The 20661-nt window shown below is 41.0% G+C and overlaps 1 protein-coding gene across 2 annotated transcripts in view; it reads right to left on the reverse strand.

Moving 5' to 3' along the window:
- KPNA3 (karyopherin subunit alpha 3) overlaps window positions 1-20282 on the reverse strand; it is a 47696-nt gene extending 27414 nt beyond the window's left edge. The window contains exons 1-2 of one of the 2 annotated variants that reach the window (XM_039716674.1): window positions 20082-20282; window positions 160-204 (exon numbers count right to left, since the gene is read on the reverse strand). In XM_039716674.1, the coding sequence (XP_039572608.1) occupies window positions 160-204; window positions 20082-20162 (126 nt within the window). In that variant the 5' untranslated portion in view covers window positions 20163-20282. Of the gene's footprint in view, window positions 1-159; window positions 205-19767; window positions 19982-20081 lie in introns of those variants that run through there. The other variant, XM_039716675.1, reaches the window with a different exon arrangement.
- Window positions 20283-20661: the final 379 nt, after the last annotated feature.

Below are 20661 nucleotides of genomic sequence, written 5' to 3' on the forward strand. Positions count from 1 at the left end.
AAGAAAAATAAATTAGAATCCACAGTTATAATTTAACAAATGTACACCTTTTCTGTGTATGTTTAGGGCTGTAAAGCAAAGCCTATGAAAAAATATGTAGTTAAGATACCAGAGCACTTTTAGCAAAGTAACACAGTCGATAAACAAAAGCAGACTCACCTTCCGCAATTCAATTGTAACTTCATTTCTGTGTCTTCTCATAGTCTGCAAAAAAAAAAAAAGTATGTCAAGAAAGTAGCATTCTGTTTTGAAATCATCTGTTTCTAGGTAAAAAAAGTGCAGTTATTCATCAAAAGATATTGGAAAACTGTGCATAATTTATAACTCAATATTTTCTAGGAGAATGCACATTTTTTTGTGATGTTTTGCTTCAATTGGTTTTTTATTGTTTGGTTGGTTTGTTGTGTTGTTTTTTTTTTCATCATACACCTTACAGACAGCTTTGTCATAAACCACAGGAAGTATCCCAAACGTACATAATATCAACTTCCCCTTGGAGTTTCACTAGAATGATTCTCCAGGTGTTTTCACTGAACTAACTCTCCAGGTGTTCATATGTGCAGACCACAGGCAGCAGTTAGACAACCTCATATTCCCATATAATCACATTTACAACCTGAACACATAATCTGTACCAGTTCCCTGACCAAAATCAATCACGACTGACAGAAGATGACTCCGCTCAATGCAACAAGACCCATCATGCTTGCAGAAAAAGGAAACAAAGTAGTACAGTAGTACTGAATCTCCTTAGGATCTGTAGCCTAAACACTGCAAAGGAAAACCAGCCAGTAAACATCTCAGCTCCTTAAAGATATTGGGCACTCAGAACGCATTCCTGACAATGCTGCTGCATCTCTCAGATAAGAGAGACCAGAAGATTGAAAAAGAATTTTAGCCTACTGAAGGCAAATATCCTTAGATTCATTCAACTATCAGTGGAAAAGACATGCACCATCAGAATGCAATTCAAAGGAGAAAGGACTGGATGACTGCTGGCAGTCCAGCAAGATCACCCACCACTAACTAAAATTAGCCTTTTAAAATGCTTTCTATGTCCTATTCTTGCTACTGACCTTCACTGCCACTATCACGTTCCTTTTGAGTTAGGGCAAATAACTCCCTGAGCAAAAAAGTTACCAGCGAAGACCAGCAATATACAGTAAACACCAGTGCTTCCCATCAGCCATCTAAGAAAACACCAAACATGCTAAAGATGAAACGCAGATAGAAAAAACGAGCGGATTTCACACCATGAATATATACAGGACAGAACTACAACAGCTTCACTGTTCTCAGCCTGTTTGCACAGCAGTGCCATGGGCAGGGGTGCCACTCACTAGACCAGGTTGCTCAGAGCCCCATCCAGCCTGGCCTTGAACACTGCCAGGGATGAGGCATTGGCAGCTTCTCTGGACAGCCTGTGCCTTGTGCCTCACCACTCTCCCAGTAAAGAATTTCTTCCTGACATCTAATCTAAACCTACCCTCTTTCAGTTTAAAACCATTGTCCCTGTCCTCTCACTATCTGCCCATATGAACAGCACCTCTCCCTCCATTTTGTCAGCCCCCTTAAGGTACTGGAAGGCTGCAATGAGGTCTCCCTGAAGCTGTCTCATCTCCATTATGAAATTCATTACCTTGGGTTCACTTGAGGGTACGGAAGGCTTGTCTTCCTGCTCTCTGCTTGATTAACCAGCTCACTTATGTGAACATGGACAAAATTCTCCTTTTAGATCTACAGGATTGAACTGTACTACTTTAAACAAAGTAAGTCCTTGTTACAGTAAGAGGACACCAGCACTACAGCATCCACCAGAGCTGCATGTTATTTCCCCCTCTCATCATTTTGGTAAACCAGTTGATACTTGTGACCATCTGAGCCTGTTGCAACAGCTCAGTATGACAGGGACTGGGTAGCTGGGGAATGGGAGGGCATTGCGTAGGTTCATTTGTCTGAACCAACGAAGAACCCAAGAAGTCATCACATGCAACTAGCAAGACCCGTCATTCAAATTTGTTTTATTAGAATTTTATATGTGAATAATCTTAATAACTGCACCAAATTTAAGGACACCATATAGCCTGAAGTTTTTCAACACTTCTTCCCCGTGACAGCTGCCTTCCAGTACTAAAGGGACTTTTTACCAGAGCGTGGAGTGATAGGACAAGGGGGAATGGCTTTCAGCTGAAAGAGGGCAGGTTTAGACTACACATTAGGAGAAATTCTTTATTGTGCGGTAGTAAGGCAGTGGCACAGGCTTCCCAGAAAAGCTGTGAATGTTCCAACCCTGAATTGTTCAAGACCAAGTCGGATGAGGCTTTGAACAACCTGGTCTTCTGGAAGGTATCCTTGTCCATGGCAGGAGGGCTGGAACTGGATCTCCAAGGCCCCTTTCCACTCACATCATTCTATGACTCTGTAACTCTGCATTTCAATAAAAAATGTAACTAAACAATGTTGTAAAGTTCCCTTTTCTTGATTATTCTGTGTTCTAGACACGAAAACTCTTTACTGAACTTTTCACTAGCAACACCATCTCACCTTCCCCAAATAGCCCACCTTTTATTCCTACTTATCTTTGAGTTGTACCCTACCATAATCAGTCAACTCGAGTGTCCACTAGAATTTTCCTCTCCCAAATCCAATATTGTACGTGCCAAATTTGAAGTCTAAGTGATTTAACTGATGCAAGACACAACTTACTTTTAGATTTGCTCCCTACCTACAATATACTCATTTATCTATGCATGAATACTCTAGAACACTTATACTGAACAGATAAGTTAGAGTAAATCTGAAGTTTTTAGGAGACAATGATAACATTTATCACCTACCGCTCTTCTGGAAGCAGGGCAGATTTAAGGAACACTATATGCTGTGCTCAACAGTTCAGCTGCTTGCTATTTCTGGTTTAGAAAAAACCCAAACACAGAGCAGTCCCAGGCAAGACATTACCACTCATTTCATCAATTTACTCTAAAACCTTCGCTAACAATACTTTGACTAAAGACAGTTACTCAGAGTCAGCCATCCATGAAGTCTCTACTGGGAAGACTCCAAGCTTCTTTCTAAGGGCATAAAATTCACTCAGATTTTCCATCATGGTTTCATCTTTGTATCATGCTTCCATTACTTCAGCCTGTCTGATCCTACCCTGTTACAAATCTGTCTCAATATTTTTTTAACTCTTCCTTGGTTTTTATCAAGCTGATCTTCAAAATATTTCACTACTCCATTACGATTTTTACATTTAATGTACAAAAATCTCCCATCTTTTCCTCATTTAGAGAGTGACCACTCTTTAGAAATATTCACAACAAAGGTTATCACCTCTGCAGACATTTTTGCTGTCCAGTACCACAGATTTTCTGAGCTCTAATACCCTTTAGGCAATCTCCATATTACCTGGGTTTTATCCTTTTAGCTATTCATTTCATTTTAAACTTACAATGAGTGTTTTCTCCTTAAAGCAGCTCTGGTACATTTTCTTTTTACCTTCCTCCTTTAAAAGGCAGTACAGGTTGATAACTGGGATATCATTTTTAACTCCACGGAACCAATGACTGTTACAAAACAGTTTAGTGCCCCCCACTAAACTAAGGGCTCCCAGTCTTAGTGCTCCCAGGGCTCTCCTGCTGGCACAGCATCTTTAAAACAAAAAATCAGTTTGTCAGGGTCATCAGGATCACCCAGAATCAGTGATGCAATGTTGGGGCTAGAGGCTTCGTACAAGCACATGGGACTGAAGTTCCCAAAGAATCTGTGGTGCATTCTGGCAGCTAAACTTGGTTGCCATGGCTGGATCATGATCAGTGCTCCTTGCTTGAAGTCTGCTGACACTGTTTCTAACGCACTTTGTGTTCCTGACACATGAGATGACCACTGCATATCAATGTGTTTAAAGACTATGGATTCCACTTAATTCACATTTGTCAATTGTGGCAAGTACAGACTGGACATGAAAAACACATAAATGCACTTTACATTGTCTTGATTACCTAATTTTATTCATGCTTCTTACTGAGGATTTCTCCAGACTGTTGCCCAGCTTGATTTTCTCCTCTTTACCATTGGACCTGACACACCAGGGACAGACTGCTCTATGGTAAGACTCTGAATGTCCACAGTTTAAGTCAACCTTGAAAGACCTAAAATGTATATCAACTTCATCCAGTTACAAGAAATGCAGGTACACATATAGCATCATATTCTGCATACTCTTGCTGGGCTTTTGGAAGCTTTATTTTAAAACTTGCAGACCAAAAGGCACAATTTCCAAACCTATCTGGTGGGGTGAGGTGGGGAGAGTGGGACAGGATAGGACAGGAAGATTGACAAAGCCCAGATTTTACTCCCCAAAAACCAGACCTAAATGATTCAGATAATTTTTTGTCCTGGTTTGCCATTTCTTGAAAGTATTTAAAGCTTGTGTTTCAGATGAACCATTTTAGAAATACAGCAGGTCATCAGCACCCTCCTACAGCCTCAGAAGAGACATATATATTATAATGCAAGAGTATATAAAAGAAGCAGTCTTAAGTACCACTGCTAGCCTCCCTTCAAGGAATCATTACCACTCTAAGCAGAATAACACGCTTTTACACAATCTGCAAGACCCAGCATGTAGGGGACTGATAGGTATTTACAAGGGATTTATACTCTAGTAGGGTTATGCTAAAGCATAACCAGCTAATACAGGTCAGATAAGACAGAAGAGATTTAATTATTCTGCACCTTAACCCAGGATTCATTCCCAGGTTCCAGGCTGGGAGGACATCTGCTGAAGTCTATAGATACCACACCAGCTGAAGCCTAGCAAGAGGTTACCAATGGATCTAATAGAGGGTTTGACATGCACAGCTTCTGACTACAATCACATCTCAACATAATGTGCTCAAACAAGTAACTTCATGGAACACTGGAACAGCACATCTCACACTAACCCCCAAGCCAAGGCTGAACTGTTCCACTGGATAAAAAAATAACCTCAGACAGGGAAAACACGGCACAGGCAAAATCCTACAAATCACAAACCAATGACAGCTGCAGCATCTGAACGATGAGGACACTCCTAAACACAAGGTATTAATGCACCGTGCACCAAGTGCAAACAGTAAAAATGAGTAACTGCCAGCCAGCATTAAGAAATAAGAACACAACACTTATCAAGCTGTGCTACAACATTACACCTCAATTGTTATACATGACTCAAGGCAGACTTAAGTTCATAAAGCTTTTGTAACAAGAGATTTCTTCTCCCCAATTCACTATATGTAAGGAACAATTATTTACCAGTATGTTTGACAGGCTGACATGAAAACAGTAATGCACCAAGTACTGTAAGTCTTGTTACAAGTCAAAAGTAGATGTTGAGCAGTATTTCTAATTTCAAGTTCCTCAGCATTTTGTTATTTTATAAAATAAAGCATAAAAAACCCCAAAAGATCTGCTAGATGTGGTTGGATAAATCAGTGTTTCACTTCTACCCTGAATTTCTGAATATTCTTCCAGAGTCAGACACAAACAGTTACCTATGAAGAATCACTCCTTATCACCTTCCACTTGAAGGAAAAATAATTCCTAGATCCCTCAAATCTGAAATTAATTTCATATGCCAAAGAAGAAAATCACTTGCTGTGCTAAGGGCTGCAAGGGAACTTTGTTTCACTGTGATACAAAATACAAAAATGCTAAGCTGACAAAAGACAAAGAGATTTAAGAGACACTAGACCTTGGGGGGGAAAAAAAAGAGGAAAAGAATGCCACGGTCCCTGTAATAATGCCTTTGACACACTCAGTGGGCAGAAGGAACACAGAATACAGCTGTACTCATCAGATCAGTGTTTCAGATCTCTCAACAAGGGTGGCTTCTCTCTCAACAAGATGACAGGAAACTTAAAAGTTCAGTTTCAGCCACCTGAGGTGAAGGGAAATGTCTTATTTTTCAGTTGATACTTGTTTTCTGACTGAACACAAAACTGCATCAAACTCTTGATATCAAAAAGCCTCTGAAATTTTGAATTATCAGCATAAGCTGTACCAGCAATTAAAATAATTATTTTTGAGTAATTCAAATAATTATTTTTCAGTGACCAAATATTTGGAAACTTTTCACTGAACAACACACACTGCGCAAGGACCACTCGTTCAACTGCATATGAGGGTGCACAGAATGTACAAGATCATTGTGTGTTAAAGAGCCAATACCATTCCTACCACACTGCCACTTGGTGCCTCACCATGATCCATGCAGACCTTTCTGGAAAAAAAGCATTACTTTGAAGAGTTGAATAACATTGAAATTCTATGGAGGTAAGTCTAACAAGCTTTTCCAGCCTTTATTTAACATAAAAAACATTTAACTGCATCATACATTAAACTACTCAAAAAGGCAACCCATATAGCTTCTGTAGACTAAAAACAAAAAAATAAAATCTAAGGAACTTTACATGAGAACAAGATTACATTTTTCAAAATCCTCTGTAGCAAATACATGAAGTACTGGGACAGGGGGGTAGGGTTGGTACAAAAACCCAAACCCTACTATAGTTACACAAGGCTGCAGGAAAAAAAGTATCAGGCTAGGTTGGGTTGGTACAAAAACCCTACTATAGTTACACAAGGCTGCAGGAAAAAAAGTATCAGGCTAATAACCAAGAGAACAAAAAATCACACCTTAGACAAAGCAGTCAGAATAGTCATGTGTTTATGAAAGAATGTTTTAAAACAATATTAATACTTTAACAAGCTCAATCTCATCCACAGTTAAATACCAGAACTAGTCTTAGGGTTTCTGTTACTTTTAAGTCTCTACTTCATATCTAAAAATCAATCTTAATTGACTATAAACACTTTTAAAGTTCCTTAAGTATATAACTTTTGGAGTCACAGAATTTTGGACACTTGGTAAGACTACTTAATCCCCAGTTATAGTACAAATCAGCAAACCAAAACTATTTAAATGTGTGAGTGATACAAAATTAAATATAATGACCTGACCATCTGACTAGTTGTATGCTGGGATACAGGATCCTTAAACAAAATTAAAAATTAAGTTTTATGTACAGGGTGCTTAATAATGTAGATTTGCTGCACAGAAAAAATAATCAAATGCTGCAACAGTAAGTGGTATGAATTTCAATAATTTTAACTACTTTTAGCTATACCAATTGTGTCAGAGGAAGATTAAAGCATAACCAGCATCTAAGAACTAAAAATCTATCTACCATTGTAACAACAACATAGGGAGCGCAGTGTGGTGCTCATCCTGAGCATCCAGCTCATTGAGTGGGATACCCCAGCAGTGTCAACTTTTAATCAACACATTTAGACCACTTCCATTACAACTTGAGCAAGCAAGTCCACAAACTATCAGACATTAAGAGGGAGGAGACATGTTTTTATGCAGGCAGCACGTCCATACTGCCAGCTGCCCCATGTCCAGCTAGCTGCCTACCCGCACTCTCCTGCAGGCCAGCCAGCAACATCAGCCTCGAGCTAGCCCATGGCAGTGGGAAACCAGCATCATCTTGACAAGACTCATGCCTTAAGTTTTAGCTTTCACGTTTTTCATATTCTGTACTGCATTAGTACATAACTCTGAACTTCACATAAAGCATTAGCAAGCTCTCCTCACAGTTTAGTCAGACAAAACAATCCTTTTCCAGCCTGAGAACCAAGGACACCGTTGCAGCTTCAGGCCCAAGAAGTGCAAACAACAGCAAAGTGAGGAGAGCAATCTGGGAGGATGGGACTTCATAACCTCAAGCTGTAATTGGACAATTAACCCCAATATGTAAATGGAGCAGAATTTATAAAAGTGTGAAAACTCGTGACCCAGTGTCCACCTTGGGTGGAGCCACGGCCAGGCTCTTGCACTGCCCAAGGTGTATCCTTTGAAGGCCTTCTAATAAATACCTGCTTTATTCCTTTAACACTGTCCAGCCTCTCTTCTAGGTAGCCTCTCAAGGCATCAAGATGAACACCACAGCCCAATGTCAGCTTTGGCTATCCTGCAGACACACAAATTATGTTTCCAGGAACTTCAGTAAAGACATGCATTTAATTCCTTTAAAAATTCAGCTCTTAAGTGGAGAGAACAAATTCACTGACCAATTCTAATTTCTCTGAATCCACAAACATCAATGAATTCTTTATTTCTGCTTCTGTCTCTCAACATTACAGAAACAGGACTCATAATATCAGAAGTTCCATGCTTAGGGGAAAGAGCTGCCCTGAACACATAGCTGGGTTAGTAAAGCAGCTTGATTAAACACACAGGGAGCCCAACCAGCTTAGCATTTGCAAGTCAATTCTAGACTACTTCCACCTGCCTAACTGAAAGAAAAATCTGGCCCAGTTCCAACAGCTGGACTGGATTTAACCAATGCCTTCCCTCTTGCATATGAGCATATTCTTGAGCACAATTTTTATATTTCACAACATTGGTGCAGGTGCAAGACAGTAAAAGGTGATGTTTGTATATATTAAGTAAACACTGATCTTCCCTAGAAATTGCTTTACTGGCCTTTTTTCCCTATTCCTTCCCTGACACCTCTTCAAAAGTATCAAATACTGCTATGCACATGAAAATGCAGAAGCCTCAGGAGCCAGGTTGGTTTGGGGCAGAAAAAAACCCCATCAAAATGCTTGTTTGTATACAATTGATGAGATGATTAAGACTGTCAGCTGCCTATCTTTGGTTAACATCAGAAGAGAAATATTCCTAATTTGCATAGGCATATAATTAGTATGTGTGAAGTTGAGCCTTAAACTGATGATATTTTACTTGTTCTGATAACAGCTGGTTTCAGATAAAACCCAAGTCTAAGAACACTGACAGGAGGTGACACTGCTGTTCTACCTGTTCACACTTTCAAAGAGTACTTACTCCAAAATTGCAAGTACCTCACAATAGAGGAGAGAAGAATTCTGGCGCTGCATCATGATCAACTGAATGCAACTACTTAATCACAACTGGAGGAATTAAAAACAATGATGCTCTGTACACCAATCCCATCTAGTTCTTTTGGACATGCAAAAAGATTTGACATCCATGCCAAAGTAAACCAAATGTTCAGTCCAAATTAACCCTTCTAGCCAGGTTTATTCCCTTACTCACCAGCATCATGGATTATTACCCATCTTTTCTCCCCCAACCACTGTATGTTCTAGGCAGACTCTTCTTCCCCAAGCCTAATTTTGAGACTCAATTACCAAGTGCACCCACATAAAGTTCCAAACTATCTAAGAAAAAAAAAAAAAACAGGGAAATTTTTTTTCCCAGTTGTATAGACTGCAAAGTTAAAACAACTTCACTTCTGGCTTTGTTATCACCGCTCCACATTAAATTATGCTGACCCAGTTAAAAATGCAGGCAGGGGGCATGGATTCCACAGTACAAAGCAGCCAAACAAACTTAAAATGTGTCTGTACCTTGATGTGATACCCCAAGACAGTTTTATTTGATTACTATTTGACCTAAAAGGTATTCACTCCTCCTTTAGGTAAAACATTCTATTATTTTGCAGAAGGTATTAAAACTTAGTTGAGATTCCCTGTGTGCTGCAGACAATATTTTAAACCTTCCTTTTGGATTGTAACATTTAACACAGTACTAGGTACATTAAGAGCAGAGGGCAGTATTTTATGCTACTGTATCTTATGCCATGGTTTGTCTGGGAGGTATGTTCCTCAGGGTTAATAAAGGCCACTAAAGGAAAACTAGTTCTGGAGCAGAGGGCAGTATTTATGCTACTGTATCTTATGCTATGTCTGGGACCTATGTTCCTCAGGGTTAATAAAGGCCACTAAAGGAAAACTAGTTCTTTTGCAGTTGGAGCTGCCACACCTTTTTGGTTTTTTTAATCCCCAGTTTGGTGCCCCTGAAATTAAGCCCAGCTACCTTCTCTTAACTAGTCTGTGGCAAGATAATTCAAGTATCTGAACCTGGCTAGCCTCAGCAAACTGGATGAATGAGAGATCTACTGTAACTCTTTTACTAGTGGTGGGTAATGACTCACTGAAGTCAGATTCCCATGCCAATATGGAAAGCCACAAACCTCCAATTATTACTGCAGATGAAAAAGAGATCTACTGTAACTCTTTTACTTAGTGGTGGGTAATGACTCAGTGAAGTCAGATTCCCATGCCAATATGGAAAGCCACAAACCTCCAATTATTACTGCTCATGATGCTGACCCACCTGAAAGCCCTGTGGAAGCAGACAGAGCTGCCCATCCACATTGTCTGCTTCTACTGCTCAAAAAGATCTTAGCAAAAAAGCAATTGCTATGTTTATTTCTTACCAGCTCTTTTTAAGGGTATTCTTTGAGGTCCTGATATCCTCTCTGCAACTGTTCAACCTCCATACTGAGCTACTATCAGCAAAGAAGAGAGAAGCAAGCACTCCTGTTTTCACTCCCATTTACCAATTATTCAGTTTACAAGTACAAACCTATCAAACAACTCTCAGGAGACTGCACTCAAAGCAAGTTGGCTGCATTCAACACAAATTGCACTAATACTGAAATACAATGAACATGTTATCTCCTGGTTTGATATAGAATAAAAGAGCTGGAATTCTCTATTCAACATCAAAACTCAAGAAAGGAATACAAAACCTAGTCCACTTCCAGTTACTACTGTTGTGTGAATCAAGGACATTGTATCCTGTCAAAAGTTTTACAGGACTTCTATTCAGATGTAGATCTTAACACTGTTAATCACACCTTTACTGACATCAGACCAAAGACCACAATGCACCCATTTGGACTCCACCTGAAGGCAAAACCAAGTTTCCAGGTAATTCAACAGCATCCCAAGACAAACTCACCACTTGTGCATCAGGTGGTCTGCACAAACCAACAGTTGGCAGCAAGGGTCACCAACTAATTCCAAGTACTGCTTTTGACTGGTGGTCCTAGGTGGGGCAAGGAACCTCTCCACAGAATGTCACAAAAAGTAGTGGCAATGCAGTCACTTGCCATCTCCATCTTCACACAAGGTCTACCTTGAAAAACTTAACTGCAGTGTTTGGTCATTTATGCTGCAGCCCAAAAGAAACTGATGAATACTTGCATCAAGTTTTTCTTCTCCCCTTGTATCTTTTGGAAAGAGAAGGGCATACTGAATTTCACAAAGATGCCAGCTCTGCCTTATCTGAATACTGTAATACACCAAATAAACACCAAGAGTGGAAACCAAGATAGTCTAATTACAAGTGATTCCTATTCATACTTCTTTCAAAAGTGAAAAGATTAAGGCTTCTTGACACATTAAATAAGTACAAGGATTTGAAATTTGGTACTTTTATGTTACAAGAATCTGCTTTTGCCAGTACACAAACTTCTAAAAAGGCAATTATTTATTTCACTATATTGCATGAGCAGTATAGTAATTGCTTTAGAGTTTCCTGGAAAGAGAAGCTTAACCTGTCCTTGAGGGAGAACAAATGAAATAGCTACACAACTCCTTGGTCTTGCCCAAGACGTGACACCCCTTCTGTCCTCTCCTAAAGTTTCTAAGCAAGCATCCCTCCCATCCCTTTTGAGCAGGGAAAGCAGCAGACCTGTCTAGTCAGGTGGAAAAACCTGACTGCCTCCACAAAAGACAAGGAAGTCCTTTCCCCTTCCACAGTCCAGAAGACAGGAAGAGTCTGAAGAGGAGTCTAGAACACCAACTCAGGCACAGTTTCATTTTTTTACTAGGAGATGTTGCCAGAAACCAAACCTACCACCTAATGCCATATTTCATAGACAAAATATCACATTCACCTGTGTACAGGACATCAAAGCAGCAAAGCAAAATTAGGACCTTTCATAGTAACTAGGTGCAAACAACTGACTAAAATTATCATCTTCAGATCAGCATAAAGACTTAAATACTTTCAAATGTACAAACCTACATGAAATTGCAGATAACCACTTTCAAGAAATTAATTACAAAATTAAGTGTTTGGTTAAAAAGGCTTCACAGATTTCTGGGGCAAACTAGAAGACCAGAGATTTTTAAGCATGCCAAATATTTATACTAGTTTCCCTTAGAAAGAAAAAAAAAATACAAGGCTAAATACTAGCCAGATACCTTCTTGTGCAATTTGTGTTTGAATAAAGACACTCCCTTTTCAGATACTTAAACAGTCTTCAACTGTAATACCAAAGTACCTGAGATGATCATTGTATGAATCCATGATATATTTATAAACACCTCCCTGTGAAGTGGGGACAAAAGTTTTGTTATTACATCTATAAAATGGAAAAATAATTGCAATTTGCATACATTCACAGGGTGCCATGAAAAAAACCCCAATAAATCAAGTCCCTAGAGAGCTAGGCTACATTCAACCACAGCAGACTTTTTTTGGTATAATATTACATGGCTCAAATGAAACCAGATTTTCTTTGCTGTTTTTTGAAAGATATAATCAAAAGGCAAAAAAAAAGATTAAACATGTGCTAGCTGCCTAATTAAATCTATGAAGAGACCACTCTGCTCAAGATGCAAGAGAAAACAACAAACCCAGCTGACAACACAGGAAGAAGATGGAGCATTAGGAATTAGAAAATACACTCTAGCAACATCCCACAATCTCATGAACCTTGTCAGCTGCCCTTTTGATTTAATCATTTCAGTATCCTGAATTCTAGATGCTTCTACTTCATTTTTTAATGTGACAGAAACATAGAGTCAGTGTGCTTACATTACTTGAACATTTTGGGTATCATACTGTTCTCCTTGAGGATTCCTTCAGTTTCTTAAAATTCCAATTTATACATCCTTCCATTAAAAAAAAAGATGCTGTCACATTGATTGCACATGTCAGTGTTCCTTTAATGCCTCTTTTTGTCTGGAAGGTTTCTCCTCAGTGCTGTTTGATCAGTGCTATGAACACCACAGATTCTGCTTGCACACCTGGCAAACAGTGGTTAACAGGATCCTGATGAATCGCAGCAGGGCTCTCATTTCAGGACCCTCTCCTGATGTGGAAAGCCTTCTGTATCTGGCTGAAAGTCAGATTTTTATTGCAGAGAAATGACTACCACTGACTTTACACCTAACATTACATGTGCATGAAAAGAAGTGATAGCCCTGATGCCAAAAAGCTGCATGCAAAGAGTATCTGCTGGTTAGGGGTGACTTCAGTTACCTCAGCAAGACACAAAATCTCTCTGCAGAATTTCATCAACCTTCCGATTTTACACTGTAGCTGACTAAGGAAAGGCAAGGACTGGCACTCCAAGAACTGCAAACCTGAAATCTGACACTCTACCTGCTCAGGAATCCCCTACTGCACCTCTGAAAACCTGGGCACATGCCACGCTAGCACCCTGTGTGACTGACCACCTTCTCCTTATACAGACGAGCTCTGTGCTCCACACCAGCAAGTTTGCAGTGGGGCTTGAACACTCATCAAACACATCTCCATCAAGGCTTACAAGTCTTGAAAGGAAGCTGTTTCTCCAAACGGATTTTGCGAATCACTTACTCTATCACCACCTCCAAAGTCCACCTGTTACTGAATCTGACAATAACAAAGGTTAAAAATGCTCAAGAAAGGTCCTCAGCTGATGAGACATGACAGAGTATGAGGGAAATGAGTAATTCAGTAACAGGTGGTTGAATGAAGAAGATACAAATTTGTCTCCTGTTCTGCAGACACTAGCACATTATATATTCCCATTTTGTACTTGCTGTACTTTTTAAATACACACAAAATCAAGTTCAAAGCTGACTGCAACATTTGCTTAGCCTGAGAAAGGAGATAAGCGTTAGGTGAGCCAGAGGAGCCTCCCCAGCAGATTTAGTGGTGTTTATCTGTGAAGGGATAACAATCCAACAGTTAAATACCACTAGACAAGATATACCTTCTCCCCTTCACACTGACCTCTTTGAGCCACTACTGGTCTTCTCCAGATGTGAAGGGGTGGCTCAGGAAGCTAAGGGAGCAGAAAATTAAAGAAACATGAAGAGCTTTGCAACTAGTTCACTCCAAGGTGCAGACAGTTCTGACGCAGGACTTTTTGGAAGATACCAGTGCTTTTGAGTACCCACATCAAATTTTGTGAAATGGAATACAAAGCCCAGTTTCTGCTATTATATTAGTAAGCAGGAATATCAATTCAGTATCAGAGTATTCAGTATCAAAATACCACATTAGGTATTTTGGAAACAACTGACAGACTCTTAATATTGGAAAAGATACAGATTTTGGATTTCTTTTTCAAATCAGGTCAGTTGATAATTTGTCTTTACTACCTGATGACACAACCCATTACCTACTAGTTCATTGCCTCCTCTAGCCTGTTATAAACTAGATGCCTCATTCCACTTCTAATCCCACAACAAATACAAATCTGCTCAGTTACTTGTACCTGCTGCATCTTCCTAATTGCTGTATTTTCATATAATGCAGTTTTAAAGGACAAAACATCCTGCTTAGATATGCGCCAGAACTGTACAATTATAAAAGCCTCAAAGAACTTATGTAAAAAATAGTTAAAGAGCCCTGTAAAACTAGTCAGACTGTTACACTGCTACCATCTGTGACCAGACTTCAATATTCTACAAATTAAAAATCAATTCTTTCATAAAAGAAGCTTTAGAGATGCCAGTGCCACTGCTATAGTGTAAGAAATACACACGAATGAAGAAAAACAAATTCTGTAATTACAGGAAGATTACCAGAGGCTTGGTGTATCACAACAGCAAACAGCAATAATTGGGCCTCAATACAGCAAGCACAGATCCCAATCAGCTTATGAAGATTATGTTCATCACAAGATACCATCTCCAAATTGCATTCTCCACAGGTATTTTAGAAATAAACAATGATTTAATAATGTATCTGTGTATTTAAATCTTTTAAATGCAAGGCATTCAACTGATTTTGAACCTCATGGTAAACACTACCCAGTACATCTAAATGGACTTATATCAGGTGTTTGCTTTCTGCCAAGAGTCACGAACATTTCACAGTGCTGAACTACTTACTTGCAGTCTAAAGCTTGGAAAATTGTGCAGCAATAGCAACCAAAGAGGCTTCCCACACCTGTACCTTACTTCCTACCTATGTAATTCTTTCCAAGCTACAAACATGTACACTTTTATTCTCCCAAGAGTATATATACTGGGTATAAAGGGTAATAAAGAAGCAGCTGGAGTTAAAAAACTCTGCATGAGAGTACTGGATCTTGTATTGCATCTAGTTCCCAACAGGAAGTTACCTGACACCTGTGTTTTCCCTTTACCTACTGAGACTCAACAAGCCAGTGAACCTTACAGCAGCACCACAGTACCTTTAACCCACCTAAACCACTGTTAAATCCCTACTCCCTTCTGGTATCCTTGCCTGCATCCAAGTGAAATGCAGAGAGCTGACCAATCTGTACTGTGAAATTTTGAAAGAAACTGCATTGGTACAAAGGAACTGGGAGTAACAGGATTTCTGGGTCTGCTACAACGCCTGTTTCACCAAGCCTTGGAGAGGAAAGGGAGACAGCAAGAACTCTACTTAGTGCACAGCACAGCGCCCAGAAATGAGCTGGCAGCAGCATGTCCACTCATTTGCTAACGCTGTGCAGGTATGGAACCTCCACTGCAAAAAGTCTTCAATAGGAACACAGCTTTAAGCCAACCTGTACCTTCTCCCAGATGCCCAGAGACTGCACAGATTTGGCCTCCCCACAACAACATTCCTCTACTCACAAAAAATTGATGGCAGCATGATAGAAAAATGGGGCTGAATTCAAGCATCCTCAAAAACTAGATCCTCACTGCTAGCACTGTAGGAGCAGTAAATACACTGAATCTGCCAGAGCTGATGACGGAGATCTGGGCTAAACCCACTTTCTTTCTCTGCCTCATTTGGGGTGAGAATGCTGAAGGCACAGGATAAAAATGTATCCTTCAAAGTTCCTGATCCCAAAGGTGATAGAGACTTAAAGATCACACAACTGTCTGTGACTGGGAAAAAGACATCAGTGACCAACACTTTAGAAACTAAAAATCAAATAGAGCAGGAGAAAGATGACAGAATGGCTATATTTCCTTCTGGTAAATGGCCCTCAACAAATCTCAGAAGGATAACCCCACAGCCTAACCAACAGAAGATCAAGGACTTGTCTTCTTCTGACTTATGACTATGGGTATGACAAGTATACAAAAAAGAAATTCTAATCCCAGTCATTGAAGTGTTTTTACATGACGTTATTCAGTTTATAACATGCTAACTCACTTCCAGGTTTTGGGTTTCTTTCTCTCCTTGGTTGGTTTTCTTTTAAATGAGAGTACATAGAGTTTTAATTTAGTATGCACTTTGCTAATTTGATTTTTTTAGACCACACAGTCTCACTATATCACACACAAAAAACACCAGCAAGTCATGCAGACAGCCCTACAAATTATAACACCTCTGCTCATCAAGACTTTTTCCTCAGTTTTAGTCAGGGATGCTGACTAATTCTGGCAGAAAGAAATGGGCTGATTGTTTGATCCATCACCTTAAACATCAGAACTGTGAGTCAACAAATGGGTGCCTGCTACTGTAATAAAGCATAAGCAACATTTCTAATCCAAAATATTGAAGGAGTAAATAATGCTAGGAAGGATGTTACTAAGCAAAGAATGATGCTGAAGAACTGCAAAAATCAAAAGGTTCAAATCAGGTTTTCTAAAAGCTAGGCTAGCTTAGATACCAATATGAACAAATAAACACAGTTACAATGAGTGTCACAAATTAAGTGATTGCAACTGTTTAATTTTGTCCTGTGAAACCTCAACTGTACTGGAATAATTAGTGCTGGATATTTAGGGAAAAAAACATCACTGAGACTTAAGACTCATGTCCATTATCAACACAGAAAAGCCTCCTCATTGTATGTGTAACAATTCAAAAACCTCTTTCACATCTCAGGAGAACACAGAAGAATGTGAGGAGAGAACTGGCAGTCGTTTGTCCAGATGAAGCCATGAGTGTCTTGGCTCTTTACGGATCAGCTCTGCAGGTTGAGGTTAACCTTATCTGCTGCTAATCACATGTCAGTACCTATAAAAATAGAAAAATCTCACTAATTAAAGAAAGAACAGAAACTTATATTAAGTAAAGAACACTTAATTTGTGGCATTTGATACTGCTATTATCCCTTTTGAGGGCTAAATAGTTTTTTTCAATATTAATAGCCCAAAATCAAAATTCCAGTTCAGTATCAACAACTTTACCTCCCTAAAAGAGGAAGACAACAAAGAGGTTGAAACTTCCACCCAAACTTGAAACTAGAAAAAGGAGAATGAACCTGTACAGGTCAAACATTCAGATCCTTTGACTTCTGCTCAACAGATCAATCCTCTGCTCTTAGAAAATCACAATGACAAGTTGCATGGGGTGCATAGCAAAATCCAAAAGTACTTACTCATCTTTTGTTTCCCTTAAAGTTGCATTAAGAAAAAGCAAAGAAAATTATATGTCCCAGCAAACCCAGTAATAAAATATGAGTTAAGAACAAATTAAAGGAGTAGGTATTTTGGTCTGCCAGAAGAGTCTGTACCCAGAGGGGATCAATAGTAACTCTCAAGTACTTAATAGCAGTCAAAGGAAGATTACTAAAGAACGTGTTCAAAGGCAATGACTGTTTCCAGGCAGAAGGTGACTCAAGTGCCACTGTTTTCAAACTGAAGCTGAGACTGTACAGCTTTGAATATTTTAAATTTTCCAGAGGATATAATCTAGATATCAGACCATGATTTATTATGCCAGCATTCTAAATACTTCATTTCTCTTTGGTGGAATCTGATGAAATGAGAATGTGTAGATCAATGCCAATGAAAACACTGATGCCTCCTGATTTCCAAAGTTGAGTACAGAAAATTAGAGGCATGATCTCTGTGTCAAGCTCTTTATTGCAGTACAGGGAGCAAACCAAGTGTATTTAATGGCTGACAGATGGGAATTAGGTATATTTGATTTAGAAAACAAATACTTTGTGAAGAGCCAATAACTTTCACTACATAGAGACAATCTGTGCAATCAGCAGGTCAGTCTGTGTATCAGCTCCTCAAGAGAGGCACAGTAACTAATGGCAACTATACAGCTCTGCTGTGCTCACTCATTCTCCACTCTACACTTAACTTACATTGTTTTACTTTTAGAGGCTTAAGTTAGATAAAGTTTACTCCAGAAGGGTATTTCTAACATGAAGTTTTAAATATCTGGATCAGAAAAGAGTCAAAAAGGAGGTTTAGTAGAAAATCTCAGACATTTAATACAAATTAAGCTGTTTTTAAAGACACTGAAACGCTTCCAATCTTTAAAAGTCCTTTAAATGAACCTAAATTTCATTTCAGCATATCTCCATGGGTATACAACTTTAAAACACCTCTGCATTTCACCTACTTGTTAGTGCAAAAGAAATATGTTACCTAGATTTTAACCCTTTTCAAAAGCAGATTGACAGCTTTAACTACGCTACCATTACTGGAGCTCTGCACCAGTGTGAGGCTCAGCCACAGAAAGGAAATCACTCAGCACACTGGAAGACAACCCCAGGGATATACTTCTCCATAAGAGCAAATACACTACTCCAAAATAATCACTCCCCTTCAGGGGGAAATGAGAGCAAAGCTACCTCGGCTGGTCTGGCAGAAGCAATCTCAGCAAAGCCTAGGCAGTCCATTCCCTCCTTCCTCCCCATGGAGGCAGACATTCAATTCCCCTAGTCTAAGGCAGGCTATAATATAAGCAAGCGTGGATGACAGATCAGTTCACACTCGGCATGAACATACCTAACCTTTCCCTGTTTAGAGCTCTGATGGATTCAGGCCAGTGCCTGAGAAAGCAGCAACAAAGCCGGTAACCAATACGGAGAGATGAGACAAGGACAAAATGAATGAGGAGCAGCAGGAAGAGCCTCACTGGATGAGAAGGGGAAAAAGAAATGCACCACGCCCCCTCCTTACCCTGAGAAGCAACTGCTAAACAGAAGGATGGGTAATTTTTAGTTACTTTCTAACATTTACTAATGTTAGCCAGAAGTGTTGAAGTTATCATACTCTTTACATGCAAGATTTTCTGTAAGGAAGACTCACTGTTGCAGACTTAAATAAAAATTAAAGATTACTTTACACTGTGAATGTCATCTTAAAGACACTGCTGCTGCTAAGCCTGACCTGCATAAAATTGTCTCCACCCAAACAATAGCAGCAGAAGTGTGAATTCTGCTAAAATACAAAATGGGCTTTCAGAGGACTAAAATTCCAGTCTACTGATTATAGAAGCTAAGTGATAAAATCAACAGAAGCATGGAAAACACCCTCAGGTGAAGTCAAAGTAATCTGACACATATTTAGGTTTTCACTCTAGCGAATCCTAAGCCGATTTCAATCCTAGCCTGATTTCAGAGCTCCCTCCCCCTTCCTTTCCTATTACAGAAACTTAAACACGAGATTTGGGATTTCCTCTTTCAATTGCGAGTAGAACCGAAGATGCCTCCGATAATGACAGGCAGATTCGAAGACCTCTGGAACATCTCTAAGGAATAAGCTCCCGATACCCCTGAAACTCTCAAATTCGGGGGAATAAACTACCACCCCGTTAGCCTTACCGAGCACCGCACTCCTTCCCCATTTAGACGCAGACGCCCAGCAAACCATTACTGATGTGCCTACCAGCATTTGAAAATAAAACATAAAAACTGAAAAGAAGAAAGGGGCTGACACACGGCAGGACAAGGACCAAAATGGGCCAGCACGGCACACTGTACCCAGGCTCACCAGAGCGTGGGAGCGGTCCCCGGCAGCAGCACAGGCCTCGGCGAGCGGCAGCGGCACGGCGGGGCGAGGGCAGGGCAGCCCCGAGCCCCGGCGGAAGGGCCGCCACCGCCCCGGGGGCGGCACAAAGGGCGGCCGGCACCATTGTCCGAGGCCCCATCCGAGCGCCGGGCACGGGGAAGGCGGCAGGACGGGGAGGGCGCCGGGGCGGGAGCGGCGGCGGCAGGAGCCGCATCCCGCGGGCCCTGCCGGGCCCCGGCGAGCCGGGCGCCGGCGGAGGCCGGGCCCGGCCGGGGCCCCGCCGGCCCCGCACGCACCTCCGCGTCGCGGCCCTTGTTCTTGAAGCTCTTGATGCGGTGGCTCTCCAGGCCGGCGGCGGCGGCGGCGTTCTCGGCCATGGCGGCTCCCGGCGGCTCCTGCGAGGCGGCTCCGGCGGCTCCCGGCGGCGGCTCGCGCGAGGGGCGGAGGGAAGCGGGACGCGCTCCGTGACGAGCGCGAGGGGGGGAAACGGGCGGGGAGCGGGAAGGGGGGCGCTGGCGCGCGCGCGCCGTGCTGCGGGAGAAACGAGGGCCCGACGGCACCGTGCGCACAGAACCGGTCAGATTGGAAGGGACTACAGTGGGACATCTGCTCCCATCTCCCTGCCCAAGCAGGGTGAGCTGATAGCACGTGGCGCAGCATCGTGTCCAAATAGTTCTTGGTATCTCCAGTAAAGGAGACTCCACAGTCTCCTCTCCGGGCACACTGTTCGAGTGTGTGGTCACTCGCACTGCAGAGTTCTTCCTCATGTTCAGGTGGAGCTTCCTGTGCAGCAGTTTCTGCCCACTGCCTCTTTCCCTGTTGCTCGGCACCGTCAAGCAGAGCCTGGCTCCATGCTCTTGGCACCTCTCTGCACTG

The sequence above is a fragment of the Passer montanus genome, unplaced genomic scaffold, assembly GCF_014805655.1.
Source record: "Passer montanus isolate IOZ18808 unplaced genomic scaffold, ASM1480565v1 scaffold36, whole genome shotgun sequence".
In the NCBI taxonomy this organism is placed as follows: Eukaryota; Metazoa; Chordata; class Aves; order Passeriformes; family Passeridae; genus Passer; species Passer montanus.